Source organism: Trachypithecus francoisi, unplaced genomic scaffold (assembly GCF_009764315.1).
Source record: "Trachypithecus francoisi isolate TF-2019V2 unplaced genomic scaffold, Tfra_2.0 Lachesis_group6, whole genome shotgun sequence".
NCBI lineage: Eukaryota > Metazoa > Chordata > Mammalia > Primates > Cercopithecidae > Trachypithecus > Trachypithecus francoisi.
This window is the reverse complement of record NW_022681471.1, coordinates 118448120-118464983: the sequence shown is the minus strand read 5'-3', so window position 1 is coordinate 118464983 and position 16864 is coordinate 118448120. Positions and strand designations below refer to the sequence as shown.

General features: G+C 43.2%; 1 protein-coding gene across 1 annotated transcript in view; it reads left to right on the top strand.

Moving 5' to 3' along the window:
- Positions 1-16761, top strand: part of TXLNG (taxilin gamma) — a 57556-nt gene extending 40795 nt beyond the window's left edge. The window contains 9 exon segments of the mRNA XM_033201779.1: positions 1243-1437; positions 4320-4439; positions 5968-6042; positions 9857-9949; positions 12073-12085; positions 12088-12126; positions 12129-12166; positions 13704-13917; positions 13920-16761. Coding sequence (XP_033057670.1) covers positions 1243-1437; positions 4320-4439; positions 5968-6042; positions 9857-9949; positions 12073-12085; positions 12088-12126; positions 12129-12166; positions 13704-13917; positions 13920-14029 — 897 coding nt within the window. The 3' untranslated portion in view covers positions 14030-16761.
- Positions 16762-16864: the final 103 nt, after the last annotated feature.

Genomic DNA, 16864 nt, shown 5'->3' with positions numbered 1-16864 from the left:
GGAGACAGATACTGCCTTGCTTTTTATTTTGCTTGGCCTGATGCCTTGTGTGAGGTCATTGTAAATGTAAGACCAATTCTTTCTACGTAAGTTTGGTTCCTGTTCAAGGAAGAGCGCCTTAGTTGCCTCATCCTTGGCCCCAGGGAATCTATGCCCAAGGCCCTCCTGCTTAGAGCCGTGGCTTAGGAAGCTCAGAATTGCCATTTTCTGCTGAGCACTGATACAGCTGATCACCAAGTAGGAAAAACTGCAGTGAAATGAGAAACTAGTAACAGACAGTCTGGGAAGGGAGAACTCCTGCTGAACTCCTGGGTGGAGCATTGCCCAGGTCCGCTGGCCCACCCCCAGCTATTCAGTTGCTAAGTAATTTTAGGAGACCACTTAACACCTTGGCTGATTGTAAAGGAAGAGGGAATAGGTATCCAAAGATTCGTGGTATCAACAGGGGAAGAAGGAAAGGAGCAGAGCCGCAGGAAGGAGTCTGCCTCTTAGAATGGGACAGGCTTGTCCCCAAGTACAGTTGCAGTATGACTTTGAGCAGGATCTCTGATCAAACTCCCTTTATGCCCTAACAAACCCCCAAGGCCCTAGACTATAAGAGCACTCTTGAAATGGATCTTCACCTGGTATGGGAGCCATTATTATCTTTGCTTTTGAGCCCTTGGATTTAGATGTCAAAGTAAGTGATATTTTTTTTGCCATAGGAAATCAATATTTTGAGTAGGCTGATAACTGTTCAGACACGTAAAGGTCTTTGACACTCATATCCTAGCAAGAATTGAAAGTAAGCTTTGAATTTTTTTGTTTTTTTCTTTTTCATCATCAGAAAGTAGTTACAGAAAAGAAGCTTTTTGAGATGAGAATTCCATTTGTCCTTTGCCCTTTAGGGGTAGAAGTTGTGACCCAGAAAGTAAGCTGCAAGGAAGCAGAGGGAGCAGGATCTCTTCCGACCCATCTAAGATGATGGCCTGTGTAACCGGCGAGTATTGCAGTAGAGTGAATTGTGGACAGCCATAACATTTATTTTGTAGCAGGACAGTTTGCATCTCTCTGGTTATCTGTCTACTTAGGAAAAAATGCTTGCTTTTCAGTGAGAGCCTTCTGGTCATAAATAAGGGGGAGGAATTGTAGTTCAGAAGCAACATGTCAGGGCAGCAATAAATGAACCCACACTGCAGCAGCTTCTCTTGTAAGCATCTTCTCTATAGGTCTGTATTAACAAAAATTATTTTGTGTAATAAGGAGGAAAATATGCAGCAGGCACGAGAGGAAGAAGAACGACGTAAAGAAGCAACTGCACATTTCCAGATTACCTTAAATGAAATTCAAGCCCAGCTGGAGCAGCACGACATCCACAACGCCAAACTCCGACAGGAGAACATCGAGCTGGGGGAGAAGCTGAAGAAGCTCATCGAACAGTATGCACTGAGGGAAGAGGTAACGGAGTTTGGTTTATTTAAACGGCTTCTCAAGATTAGCAAAAATGTCACCATTCACACCTAAAGTAAAACCGCTGTCACGGGGTGTTTCAGAACTTTGCATATGCATAGTGCATAGTGGCAGTCGGTTATTTATTATTTATTAGGCAGTCGGTTATTTATCAGGCACCACAAGTGAGATCATCACTTGATGTCCCAGGAGTCACTGGGTTTGGATAAAGGAGGTTATTTCTAGGAGACACGTTAAGTACTGCTTGTCTTCCATGAAATACTGGAAGATTGCAATTTTTGCATGTGGATTGTTTTCCCTTATCCAGACTAATAATGAATAAATATTTGGGCCCCAAATACCCTGTATTTCAGACATCTATGATAATCTGTACAGTATCCACTACCATGGCATTATACCTATATACTTACGTTTCAGATTTTTTTTTTTTTTTTAAATGAGGGCTTTATATTATTTGGGAGGAAAAACTTACTTCTAACCCCTCACACATAAGCCCATTGAGGGTAAAAAGTTTACTGGAAGATCCATGGTTAATGAACCTGGCCATTGGCCTTCAATGAAGACTTTTGGAATTCTTTTATAAGCTAATCTGAAAGTTCAGAGGTAGTATCTCTGAACAAAGTGAGGAACTTTAAAAAACAGGTTTGTACCTATTTGCTAGAAGGTACTAACCTGGTTTTTAAAGTTCCTCACTTTAGAGGTTCGATGGACAGGGTTAGAGGCTTTAGGTTTTTTTAAATGGTGCATCTCTACCTTTAACTTTAGTGAAATGTTGGGCTTTTATGTTATGTTCCTTACAGAAAGGGATTCAAAAGCTGATTCAAATTAAAAAAAAAAAAAAAAGATCAGGCATCTGTGTGTTTATCTGTTTTCAACTCAAACTTTATAGTTTTACATACAGCCCTTCAAAAACTGCCGTTTTTTTTTTTTTTTTTTTTTTTAACGGATTTTATTTTCTTACTGCCTTTTGCTTTTTTTAAAAAAAAAATTATGGAAAATTCAAGCTTAACAAAAAGTAGAGAGATAATATAGCACCTGGCTTCAGCAGACGAAACCATAATTCCCGTGTGGGGGTGTCTGTGTGTGTGTAGAGACAATTTCTTGCTAAATTGCCCAGGCTGGTCTTGAACTCCTGGGCTCAGGTGATCCTCCCTGTCTTGGCTTCCCAAAGTGCTGGGATTGTAGATGTGAGCCACTGTACCTGGCTGATAATTTCATCTCTGTTCCCCTAGATTATTTTGAAGCAAATCCAAGATGTCAGATATTCCATGGATAGATATTTGAATGTGTAGCTCAAAAAAACAAGGATTTAAGTATAACCACAATACCAGTTTCATACCTAAAAAATCAACAGATAAGCCAGATGCAGTGGCTCATGCCTGTAATCCCAGCACTTTGGGAGGCCAAGGCAGGAGGATTGCTTGAGCCTAGGAGTTCGAGACCAGCTTGGGTAATAATGGCGAAAGCCTGTCTCTACAAAAAATACGAAGACTAGCCGGGTGAGGTTGTACTCACCTGTAGTCCCAGCTACTCAGAAGAGTGAGGCAGGAGGATCACCTGACACTGGGAAGTCGAGGCTGCAGTGAGCCATGAGTGCACCACTGTACTCATGGCTGGGTGACGGGAGTGAGACTGTCTCAAAATAAATAAATAACAATTACTGAATATTAAGTATCTAGTTACTATTCAAATTTTTTGGATTGGCTTCTTTTTAAAAGAGAAATTGTTTGAAACAAGATCCAAAGAAAGTCCATTTCACTGATTTATATAACGCCAGTCTCTAAAATATAGGTTCCCCCCCTTTATTCTTGCAGTGTACTTACTGAAGAAACGTCTTTTTTGTTGTAGAGGTGAAATTTTGTTTTTATTAGATTATAAAGCCCTTAATTGTCTTAAAGTGGTTCTTTTAGTTTTGTTGTTTGTTTTGACAGTCTATGTACCTCATAATTGATGGAGCAGACTGGAAAATGAGATATGTTTAAATCATATTGTGTGTGTCTTATGTAATGTCCTTTGGTCAGAATATAATGATCAGATTACTTGCAGGCGAAGATCAGTTGTGTGTGGTGCTCTCAATACATAGTTAGACCACCTTATTTTACCAACCAGCATTTTCCCCTCTCATATAGGGTATTGTAACTGGAAGAGTTCCGTTTCTCCAGCTGGGAAGGGATTGTTCTGTTGACTTTATTATACATCAGTGACCACTTAACAGTTTTGTTTGGAAATACTAATGAGCTTTTACCAAATGTCTAAAATGTGCCAGGCACCAAGCACCTTACCTAGTGCCACCATCGCATTTACTGTTACAGCTCTGCAAGGTAGGTGGAGGTATCCCCCTGTGCAGAGGAGGGCACTGCACTTCAGCGTGGAGAGGAATTAGCCCAGGGCCACACGCTGGCCAGGGTTTGACCTGGGCCATTCCTACCGTCATACCATGTTGCCTGCAGCTGAGGAATTTGGGAAAATTTGGGGAGGACAAAAAGGAACTATGTGCATGATGTATGGTTTAGTACTTTGCTCTTCTTATCCTTCTTTGTCTTGGTGCACTCTGAGCCTTATTTTCAGTGTGGGGCAGAAATAGGAAGTACTAAGCTGGTGAGGGGAACAGCCCATGTCTGACAGGGCGGGGGAACAGGCAGCAGTCAGAGGGCCGTGCTCCTGCCGGTGTGGGATGGTTTGCAAGGTGGTGTCGAGTAGCCACTTCTCTAAGTGGAGTATACAGGGACAGAGAGAGGGCTGGTGTTCTTAGCTGCAGTGGTAGCAGCAGAACAGCAGGGTGAGCAGGGTGCTGCAACTGCTGTGACGTTTCCTCCCCACTGTGCTCCTTTCTTTGGTGAGTGATGGAAGAAACTCTCTTTTTCCCATAGCACATTGATAAGGTGTTCAAACATAAGGAACTGCAACAACAGCTCGTGGATGCCAAACTGCAGCAAACTACACAACTGATAAAAGAAGCTGATGAAAAACATCAGAGAGAGAGAGAGTTTGTAAGTTCTACTTCTTAAAAACAAAGACATTATTGCCAACATTGTACCTGAGGCCATTTGAAACATCCAAATGTAACCATGGCTGTTTGAAACATTATCTATTCTCCCTTTAATGTAGCACCGGGGCATGCCAGCTGGTGTTTGCTCGATGGAGAAAGAGAGTGTGTGGTGTGTGTGTGCTAGAAAGTATTTGGCTGTTTATTTCTATTTAACCTTTTATACGGAAAATATACTGGAGAGATTACACCACATCAGTGGGAAGACCTGTACTTGTTGTTTTTCTGTGCTTAGAATATTTAGTTCCCATCTTAGATAATGGTCATCAGGTTCAAGAGTTGTGCTCACACTTAGCACATTAAATTTGGTGATTCAGTTTAACAGCAAGCTTACCAAGCCACAGGTCTCCTATATATGGTTACATTTTGTTTTCAAACAAGTAACTTGAAACTGGGGAAGTCATTTATTTATTTTCTCTGGTATAATTTTCTGATAAAAATTTTAACAGAATTTTCTACCCTCATCACTCACCATTGTCGCCAGTGTATGCTGAGATTCTGTTGCCTGTCAGTAATTGTGAATACAGTGGAATCTCATTGGGTGTGTATATCACCATGTGCAAATTCAGCTATGTGCGCTTCTCCACAAGGGAGAAATGATTGCAACAATGCAGACTGTTGGATCCACAACCCTGACAGGAGCACGGTGTGAAGATGCAGTTCCCGAGTGGCCTCATCATACGGGCGTGTCACACTGAGTGCATCGGGGTTTAGAGGGACATGTTTTTCACACAGTGTGATCCTTCAGTAGGAACTGACAGTGGTATCCCGTGTTTAGCTGAGAAATGGCTATCATTTCCAAAGTTGGAGTATACATTTTATACACACACACACACATACATACATTACGTGTGTGTACTTTCTGGTTGCTTCAGTAGGACTTTTCTAGGCTTCTTTGGACTATGTGTGAGATTTTACTTCAGGGACTGAATTTCACAGCTGCCTACTATGCAACTTTGTAATTGTTTTGAAAGCACAAGTGCTATATATCAATGAAAATGCCCACCCCCTCCCTGCTTTCTAACAAAGTGCTCAGAAACCAGGTCTCAGATGGATCGCGCTGCTTTCCCCATACCCTTTCACCCTGTCTCATCTTGCCTCAGGGAATAGCGAGGCTTTCTAAGTCACCCAGACAATATCACGGTTCCCAGCCATGTTTTCTGCTAATACTGTCTGTGTAATTATTTTCACCTAAAACACAACAATTTCACTGAGTTTTATAAACCACATTAGGCCCCCAGGGTACTTGATCTGCTTCAGCAATAAAAGATTATTCCTACATTCCTAAGTGTTAACCAGCGGGACAGATAGAAGATACAGGTAAATGGCAGTTTGTGGGAACAGATGTTTCATCTGTAGACCTGTGGTTCTTGCTAAAATAGCAGAAGGATGAAGGCTAACTCTGATCATTTGATATTTAGTCCTGCTTGTAATTACCATTAGCATTTTGCCAGAATGTTTCTGTTTTCTAGTTATTAAAAGAGGCGACAGAATCGAGGCACAAATACGAACAAATGAAACAGCAAGAAGCACAACTAAAACAGCAGGTAACTTCACAGCAGGGGAGAGCACAACGCGCAAGAAACATCTGCGGCTCCTTTGATTCTGCATAGCTTCAGTCTCCTCTAAGATGGTTTTGCTTTTTGCTTTTGCCCAGCCAGAGCTGACCAGGATTGAGGCAGACATCTCATGGCCCTCTTGGGATTTTCCACTTCATTTAGGTTAACTACCTCATTGCAGTTTGCCCAGCACTTTCCTGAGTTTAGTACTGAAAGTCTCGTGTCCCAGGAGATGCCCCGTCTCAGGCAGCCTGGGATGGTTGGTCAACCTGTCTCCAAGTGACCTTTCCAAGAGTCCAGATAATTCCTCCCTTTTTCAGTCTGTTCTCACTACATTTCCCACTAAAGGAAAACTGAGACATCTGCATATTTTATTTATTTTGTATCAAGTTGAACCATATGAAATTGCTAAAGAAGACAAGAATATGTCCTTGGCCTAAAAAAAATGGCAGTTTCATGTAGTGAACTCTAATATCTTTAAAGTTTTGTGCTATAAGCACATAAGTTACTTTAAAAACTACATATAGGTGGGCGTCGTGGCATGCGCCTGTAGTCCCAGCTACTCAGGAGTCCAAGGCAGCAGGATCGCTTGTGCTGGTGTTTTTCATCACCAAGAGGGCCCTCCCTCTCGCTCAGTCCAGACCCTGTAAGTGTGTCCTGCTGTGATCTCTGTCTGTGGTTACCTTGTGTGGAATGAGTGTAGGAGGAGCTAGCTCCTTAAAAAAAAAAAGTACAGGAAAGACTTGCTGTGGCTTTACAGATGGGTAAAATTAGGCGTTTGTACCTGTACATTCATCCTTTTTTCAGTTAACTAGATTACATTTGGCTGAAAGAAGTGTTACTTATTTAAAAGTTTATCATATAAGTTTTCGTGAAGACTCTAGATTAGCTGTGAATAACACTGATACCTTGAGACTGGCGTGGTCGTCACGCCCACCTCTTTGGAGCGTTGCTTTTCTTTGGGAACATCTTACAATGTGGTGAATTTAAGGTCCTATAAAGCTAGCCTAACTGAGAGAGAATATTCAAGAGTGTCAGATATGAGGAATCTTTGGAACTGAAGATCGTGCCAGAAAGCTTCTAGATTTGAATCCCTTACTTATCAGCCCTATCCAGTCAGTTGTCCATGTAAATAGAGATGAGAATTGATGTGGAGAAGGTGTAAAGTCTCCAGATGGTTTTGGAAGACGTTCCTGAACGTGGGAGTCATTGATAATGCTGCGGAAGTCACCAGAGGGCCCTTTTACCAAGCCCGCAGGCCAGCTCCAATTCTGTTGTAGTCACCACCGGAGCTTCTGTTGTCTGTGATCTGTACCACTCAAAGTCCTCTTATCCAGTCACTATTTTGTTTCCTTTGTTGTCACCTCTTGTTTTCCTCTACCTAAATGTGGCCGTCCTTCCCAAGCATGTCTCACCTTCTCTGCCGTCACCATGTCATTTCCCAGCATCTGCTGGTGATACTTTGTGCTGTCTTGACCCACTGTTTTGTAATCTAGCCATGGAGGTCCGTGTGTGATGCTAGGGGCCACTTACTGGCTACCCATCAGGCCAGCGTTGAACTCTCACATGGGACAGTCTTTATTTGGATGTTCCATCTTCAATAAAAGTGGACAATGGCTGCCAGGCACAGTGGCTCCTGCCTGTAATCCCACCAAGGCGGGCAGATCGCTTGAGCTTAGGAGTTTGAGACCAGCCAGAGCAACATGGTGAAACCCCATCTCTATAAAAAATACAAAAATTAGCCGGGCGCGGTGACTCACGCCTGTAATCCCAGCACTTTGGGAGGCTGAGGTGGGTGGATCACTAGGTCAAGAGTTCAAGACCATCCTGGCCAACACGGTGAAACCCTGTCTCTACTAAAAATACAAAAAATTAGCTGGGCACAGTGGCACACACCTGTAGTCCCAGCTACTTGGGAGGCTGAGGCAGGAGAATCACTTGAACCAGGGAGGCGGAGGTTGCAGTGAGCCAAGATTGCACCACTGCACTCCAGCCTGGGCGACAGAGTAAAACTCTGTCTCAAAAAAAAAAAAAAAAAAAAAAGCCAGGCGTGGTGATGTGTGCCTGTAGTCCCCTCTATTCAGGAGGCTGAGATGGGAGGATTGCTTGAGCCCAAGAGGGAGGTCAAGGCTGCAGTGAGCTGTGATTGCTCCATTGCACTCCAGCCTGAGTGACCGAGTGAGACCCTAAAGGACCACATCAAAACTGCTGTAACTTCTAAATGTCCCTCAGGCATTAATACTGCTCCCTCCCTCTGCGTGAGCACCACTCTTGGCCCCAACCCCAGGCTTGTTATGTCAGAGGCCCCGTCAGTGTCTGCTAACAAATCCTGTGTGTTCTCCAGGTCACCCTGCATTTATCTTCCTGCTTTGTCCTCATCCCAGGCCAGGCCCTTGGGCAGACGTGGCTTGGCCATCTCACAGGGACCTCGTCTAGCCTGACAAGCACAAGGTCACTGTGAGATGACTAACTTTCAGTTGGCTTCTGCGTCCACCACACCACAATGCGTGCTGCTAAAGTGCTTCCTGCATGGCCCGTCCCCCTGCTGGCTGTGGCTGGGCAGGCACCATCATATTCCACCCTGCCCCGCATCCTGTGTGCTAGGTGGTGCTCTGCTTATGCTCTTTCTTGGCCTCTGAAGATCCTTTATTCTTCTCTGCTTTTCTTGTCTCTATGTGTGATCTTGCCCAAAATACTTTATTCCTCTGGGTCTCTCTCTCTTCCCCTATCCTGAAAATAATGTCATTATGTTGGATGGTCTCTGAAAGGTTTCCTCCTGGTCTCAGATGAACTCATTCAGCTCACCCGTGAGGCCCAGCTCAGGCCTCCCACAGGAAGCTTCCCCTAAGTATCCTGAGCCTCACTGTGCTCTTGCCCTTGCACTTCTCTGGACTCCTTTCTAAGGGGGAGAAGATGGTGACTGCATTTTATATTCTGCTTGCCTTGTTGGTTGGCATTTTTTTCCTCATCCTTAAATAAAAATTCCTTGAGGGTAGGACTATGTTAAGAGTAGATCTCGGCTGGGTGCGGTGGCTCACGCCTGTAATCCCAGCACTTTAGGAGGCCAAGGTGGGCAGATCACGAGGTCAGGAGATCGAGACCATCCTGGCTAACATGGTGAAACCCCATCTCTACTAAAAATACAAAAAAATTTAGCCAGGTGTGGTGGGGCGGCGCCTGTAGTCCCACTACTCTCGGAGGCTGAGGCAGGAGAATGGCGTGAACCCGGGGGCAGAGCTTGCAGTGAGCCGAGGTTGCGCCACTGCACTCCAGCCTGGGCAACAGAGCGAGACTCCGTCTCAAAAAAAAAAAAAAAGTAGATCTCTACGTTTTCTTTTAATTTTACTCTCACCGAATTCTTCCCCAACCAAACCAATTCTTTGGCTTCTGTTGCATTTTCCTCCCTACATTAAGGAAAGAGATACCATTGCTATCAACTAAACCCTGCAGTGGTATTCTAAAGGAATGATCTTTTCCCAACGACAGTTTTCACGTGGCAGGAGAGGGGTAGCTGGGCGAGCACTCCACATGCATGACGTTTATAGTCACCACATCCTTCAGGCTGTGTTATGATCAATGGGTGGAGGTCTAATATTAAAGTCAACAGAATGTCCTCAGTTTTAATGCATTTCTGTGGGTTGTCAGAACTTTAGCCATCTATGTCTGGTGTCCAAGGATTGCATGTGCATTTGTTCGTATTTCTATCATTTGTAATAAGTAACCATACTACGTTCTTTTGGAAGTTTGGGAACTGAAATTGTTTGCGTGGAACTCAGAATGTTTCATACTTTTTTTCCGGTAGCTTTCTCTTTATATGGATAAGTTTGAAGAATTCCAGACTACCATGGCAAAAAGCAATGAACTGTTTACAACCTTCAGACAGGAAATGGAAAAGGTATTTGCATATTTTTAGTAGAATATTATATCAAATGGAATTTGTATAAGCTCTTTTAAGTGTGATTACTACTTTGCTGAGTTCCCATTGTTATGATACTGTCATTTTCTCTTTAGTGATCCTCCAGTGGCATTTTTGGTCATTTTGCCCTCAGTGTACCCTAAGTAGCTAATGTCCTCTAGGCTTTTAGAATTCTACCTTTATTATAGTGAAATCCTATATTAAATGCAACTTGTTAGAAATAAAGTGGTGATTTTTTGGTGTGTTGCTGTTTTTTGTTTTAACCGCTTTAGAGGATCATCCTCAGCCCTCTCATCATAAAACTCTGTGACCTTGGAGATTAAACTATTGAAAGACGTCCAAGCCCAGAAGAATAATCACATATTTTGGTTGGTTGATGTATCAGTGTTTCTACCTTTTTTAGCTTCTCTGTTTTTCTTTACTCCCATGGAATTATTTCTCCCCTGACCAAACCAATTCTTTTGCTTCTGTTGCATTTTGTTGCCTATGTTAAGGAAAGAGATATCCTTGAGATCAAGCTAAGGACCAAAATATGTAATTCTATACATATCCAGCCAGCCAGCCAGCCTTATTTTACTTGGCATCCTTCCCTTAAAAATGGGGGATTTAAAAACACCGTGTGGGGTTGGGGAGAAGTACAGTAGTGCCTGGCACTTTGTTAGCATTCAGTAGATGTTAGTCATGACTATTATTAGATCTCACATAGTGATGGAGACCGCGTGCCCTGGGCTAATGTCCCAGTTGCATCATAGAACGTATGACTGTGGACAAGTTGTTTAACCTTTCTGTTCCTTCACTGTTACAAATGGTAACAAAAAACCTGCCCTTCATGGAATAGAGTATTTCAGACAGTGCTTGGCACATTAACATGTACTCAGTTACCATGTGGCTCATTGGTGCTCAAATTACCACCTCCAGGTATTTTTAGACCTGGTAATCTGGAGAATTCCGTGAGCAGCAGATTCGTTCTGCCTGCCAGTCCTTTCAGTTGAGGCTGCAGTCGAGGGGCGCTGTTAGGCACAGTGCAAGTGATAGCTGGATGCTAGCACAGACTCACTGTTCAGGTGGAACAGAGTTCCCGCCTCCTGGATCTGCCATCCTTCTGGTCCTCTGGGACCGGAACACATTCCTCTCTGTCCGTGGCTGCAGAGATCACTATGGGTCTAGCAGTCAACCTGGGTCTTTCACCAGCTCTTCCCACGGCCTTTGTCCCAGTTTGCCTTGTGTTACAGTTTTGTGGGTAATTACCCAAGGCACAGGGTGCAGGCTGTGTCTTGTCCTTGTTTCCCTTAATGCCACCTGGCTCAGTGCCCCGACCTGGATCAGAGCTGGTGTGCAGTCAACAGTGGATGAAGGCACATTGAGAATGTAGCTGGTTACAGGCATGGATAAATGCATCCTGAATTTCTGAAAACTGTGTTCTGGTAGCATAGGTTTAACACTTCCCTGATTTGGGGACCCACTTTATCTTTAGCAAAATCTGAAGTAAATCAGCCTCATGACTTGGGAGGATGACCAAAGCTGAGGTATTAACTACTTTTATCTTCTTGGTCACTGGAGTCTTACCTGAATCATGCTGCCTTGAGTTCTGAAACTGATGTGTTCTTGGAGGTTGTAGTGGAGCGTCAGTTCTTAATGTCTTGTGGGGCTGAAGATTGCTGTCCTCCCAAGAATCTGAGGAATTCGTTTAATGGACAGAAAATTCAGTCATGGGCATTTTTTTCATACAACTTAGGGAGAAGGAGGGCTTGTCTCTCACTACCCAGAGCTGGGATGAAAGCTGCACTTCAGCCTTAACTGAGTTCAGAGTGTGGTGGCTGACAGCTTCCTCCATGTGCTGCTGCCTCTGAAATGGAGATTGAATTTGTTTTTCTCATAATACAAACCCCCTTCTTTGGTTCCACCCTAGGAGCTTCTGGGATAAGCTCTGCTACCGACAGGCAGGCACAGCTACTTCTATAAAGACACACACAGCTGTCAGCCGGGTGAGGCAGGTGCAGGGATGGGGGAGTGGAGGGGCACAGAAGCATTTTTGTGTAGTGGGACAGGGAGTAGAGATAAGGAAGGGAACTTAGAATTTAAATGTGCAATTGTGTTCACAGATGACAAAGAAAATTAAAAACTGGAAAAAGAAACAATAATATGGCGTACCAAATGGAAAACAATAATAAAGCACTTCTGCAAATGGCTGAAGAGGTGAGATGGTTTCCTGCGACTAAAGTGTAGTCTTAGTCATGGGGACTCCTTGAGTTCACGTATCTATCCGGGCCGGGGACGTGTGCTCTAACACTACTGCCATAGCTGAGGACTCCAGCCCGAGTTGGGGCGGGGGTGGGGTTGAGTTGCTGGGTAAGAATCTGTGACTTCTTTCCTGGCAGTTAGGTTAGGGACAGGGCCCCAGGTGAGGGGCTGAGCTTCCTAACACCCAGTTAACCAGCCCAGGCTTGTGTCGGAGATAGCATAACACGTCTAGATTTTGCTTTTTTCTACAGCAGTGATTTTTCAAACTTGAGTTGCATCAAACTCCCGCTTGTTAAGACCAGGATTGCTGGGCTCCACCCAGAGGCTCTGAGTCACTAGTTCTTGGGGGCGGAGGCAGGTAATCTGCCTTTCTAAAAAGCATGCAGGTGATGCTGATGCGGCATGTAGGGCCTTTCTAGCTTGACTTACTAGCCTTTCAAAAAAGCAACAAAGTATGTTTTGCCTGTTTTATTATAACACTTCAGGAAAGAATATGCTGGGGCACATGTGTACAAGAACCTTGTTCTCGGCTGGGCGCAGTGGCTCATGCCTGTAATCCCAGCACTTTGGGAGGCTGAGGCGGGCAGATCATGAGGTCAAGAGATCGAGACCTTCCTGGCCAACATGGTGAAACCCCATCTCTACTAAAAATACAAAAATTAGCTGGATGTGGTGGTGCATGCGCCTGTAATCCCAGCTACTCAGGAGGCTGAGGCAGGAGAATTGCTTGAACCTGGGGTGCGGAGGTTGCAGTGAGCCGAGACTGCACCACTGCACTCCAGCCTGGGCGACAGAGCAAGACTCTTGTCTCAGAAAAAAAAAAAAAAAGTCATCTTCTCATCTAAAAATTGGTAGAGGAGAAATCTATGTAGAAGTGAGTCATTTTCTGTATGTAGGCCTTTGTGTCTGCTACTCTTTATGATGGATATCTTGAATTTCCTAATAATTCAATAGGAAATGTCTTAAAAAGTTTATCTTTGGCTCACTCCTGTAATACCAGCACTGTGGGAGGCCGAGGCAGACAGATCACGACGTCAGGAGATCAAGACCATCCTGGCCAACATGGTGAAACCCCGTCTCTACTAAAAATACAAAAATTAGCTGAGTGTGGTGGCGCTTGCCTATAGTCCCAGCTACTTGGGAGGCTGAGGCAGGAGAATCACTTCAACCCAGGAGGTGGAGGTTGCAGTGAGCCGAGATCACGCCACTGCACTCCAACCTGGCAACAGAGCGAGACTCCATCTCAAAAAAAAAAAAAAAAGTGACAAAAGGAATTTAATTTTCTCCCCCTGAAACAGTATCGTGGTGCTAAATCTCATTTGGTATACTTAGTTGTGGGTGCAGTCACGCTAGCTGGCTAGAATGTTAGGAGACTGAAGAGATGGAACATGTTCCATAGGTGAGAAGTGTCCAATAAGGCTCAGCTGGCTTAATTTTTTGTAACCTGATTGATACTTAACAAAGTTACAGAAATCCTCTTTTTTTCTTACAGAAAACAGTCCGTGATAAAGAGTACAAGGCCCTTCAAATAAAACTGGAACGGTTAGAGAAGCTGTGCAGGGCTCTTCAAACAGAAAGGAATGAGCTCAATGAGAAGGTAGAAGTCCTGAAAGAGCAGGTATCCCTCAAAGCGGCCGACAGGGATTTAGCAACATCTGTGATACAGCCCTGTGCTGCTCTGGATTCTCACAAGGAGCTGAACACTTCCTCAAAAGAGCCCTGGGAGCGTACCTGGAGGCCGAGTCCAAGAGCCAGAGAAGCGCCGTGCAAAAGCCCCCGTCCACAGGCTCTGCTCCAGCCATTGAGTCGGTTGACTAAGATGAGGTGTGATCACTGTATTGAGAGATATATTTTGTGTATAACTTTCTCTGTTAGTAGTTAACTATTGGTTTTGTGGTGAAAATTTTCTTACTTTTTCTACCATATCTGTATTTTCTTAGAACTACTGGACTTATGTGGTACAGGAGGCTGCTTAGCAGTTTTGAATAGTTTACTCTATAAATTTTCCTCGGCTGTGTTGCACATCGGCCTCATTCTCCCTCCACTGGAATGCATGTGTTCATTGCCTTGTCCTTTCTCTCCCTGCTACTTGCACATTATCATCCTAATGAAAATTTCACTGACAGGGCCGACCATTACAAGGGAACTTTGTTCTGACGATGGTTCCCTAATGTGAAAACAATATTAATTTAAACGTCTTAGGTCCCCCCAATTAATATTATTCAAAAAAAGAAAATACCAAGGTGATTAGTTTTGTCTAATAACCCATTTAAATGCCAAGTAAAATAAAACTCTAACGTTGGGTCAGAAACAAGCATATTTGACTGAAATTAGCTTTTTGAAAATATATCTTGGGACAAATTGAGATGGCCACATGGCTAGATTCCAAGTTTCAGCAGAATATGTATATAAAGATGTCACTTGTCGACAAAATAGTATATGCAGGCAATCACTAGACAAATAAGCTTAGTGTTGATGTGACTGAACAGTCGTCCCGCTTTGGTTTCAGGTGTGGGATTTGGACCATGAGGGCTCCCGTAGAGGATGGTGGTTTGTGTTGGATTCTGATTTGGGATTTGAGTACCTGTTCTCCACTTCCCATAGAAGGTCACTTATTCTTTGAAAACTGGTGTTCATGTTTGCCGTTCAATGAAGTCCCTTGTCAAAGACAAGGATGGTCAATTCACGTGTAGCTTTCACTAGGCAGAAGTTTCTCCGATACTTTCTGGCTACTTGAAAGCTATTACAAAAGGTCCACCAGCAAAATACTCCAGGTTTTTCAAAAGGGAATTTTCATTATGGATCAGTAGTACCAACTGAAATTGATTTTCATTTGCAAAGCAAACACTGGCACCAACATTTTTACTTTGGGAAGACTTGGCAGAGTGTTAGTCAGGATCTATTACTTATGTGTTCAGTCTGTTTCTTACCCCCTTCTTAGTTACCATCTCTTTTTTTAAGGAGAAAAAAAAAAGCCACAGTATTATCAAGGTCTCTACACTTGGAATGGGGGAACATTTGAAATTAAGCACGTAACTTTTGAATTAGTTCTTTGTTTCAATGTTGAATGTGGCTCAGTTATGCAGATGATTAATCAGGCTGCACTGATGGAAGTTTTGACTTGGTCCCTGGTATAATTTGCATTGAAATGCTTTATGAAATAAAAGGTTCTACTAGAACTGATGTTAGCACATTCCACTGAGCAAAACTATCAGACTGACACTTGTTAAACTGCTTACTGGACTGAATAAACTGTTTTGTCCAGTTAAAAGGGTTTTCTCTTTGTTACAAGTTTTATTTGTAAAGTCCTTTCACATTCATGGTCTAAACTGGGTTGAAAGAATTGATAATTGTCCAACAGATAGGAAACTGCCTGGAGTGGAGGGTTGTATCTAAGCCTCCACCATCAGTCATGGTAATTCAAGGGGCCAAACAGTGGAGGAAGAGAAATCTACAAAGTAGATTATCTAATTACCATTCAAAATGAGTCAGAAACAAAAAACAATACCCTCCAACACCCTCTTATGAGTACACCCCGTTCTGCTACTAAAGAAACACTAGGCTCATTTCCCTGGGTGGGTGGGGGGGAAAATGCAGGTATAGATCACAAATATAATCTACCTTAAAATTAGTACTAATGATCACATTTCACAAGAACTCTGCTGGATGTACCGCTCTTAACATTAAGCCATTTGTGTAGCCCACCACATTTCTTTGTGGTGCTTGTCCTGTGTGGAAGATTGTAAATCTTGGGCCTGTTGCATACTTCCAAGGGCTTTAAAGCAATGTGATTAACCGTACTTGGCCTGCTGCTTTTGGCTTACTTTGTATTTTTAGCTAGATGCTACTGTAGTGTTGAAGGGATATGGATTCTGTCTGGGATGCATCTGTTCCTTTCAGAACCCTTCCTCCCATTACCCTGTGAATAAAAACAAATGGGGACCCTCTGAGAAGGACATCTTCCTACAGTGATCACCTCACCAGCCCAGTGTTGTGGCTTTGTAGCACACCCCCTATCATATTCTAGAACACTGTAATGCTACTAGGCTGGCCCAGAAAAGGTTTAAATGTTGAATTCACTTAAGTTGCATTTGTTGCACCATCATGGAATCATGATGTGTATTATTTATAGTGGCAGTAGACTCCAAGGTGTAGAGAAAACTTGGGTCTGGGTAATATGGACCATTTCATCCTCAGACTTGTTAGGAGTGCATTTCTTGGTCTTGAGACCAGTATTCTTCAGTTACGTATGCAACTGCCTTCATTACACCTGGTTATCACAATTCAATTCTCAGGTGTTGCAGAAAAATCTACCTCTTTCAGACTGTAGATGGAAATAACTGTGAAAAAATGATGCAGATATCTTCTAGTTTGTGCTAAACACACTGCTTTATTTTTACAGCCCACGTCTTTCATTGAGGATACGAATTGTTAAGAGGCAGTCTTGTTTTGCTTTTCAAAGACATTTTGTAGAGATTTTTCACTAATGTGAATCTGATTTTATCTACTTGATTCTGTATAGATTAAGTAAATATGTATGATAAACTTAACAGCTTCTGTGTATTCTTTTATTATCCATGTGGCCTTAACTGTACGAGTCCAAAGGTACCATTTTACCCATTTCTACTCAAAAAGTAGACCCCCCACCACCCC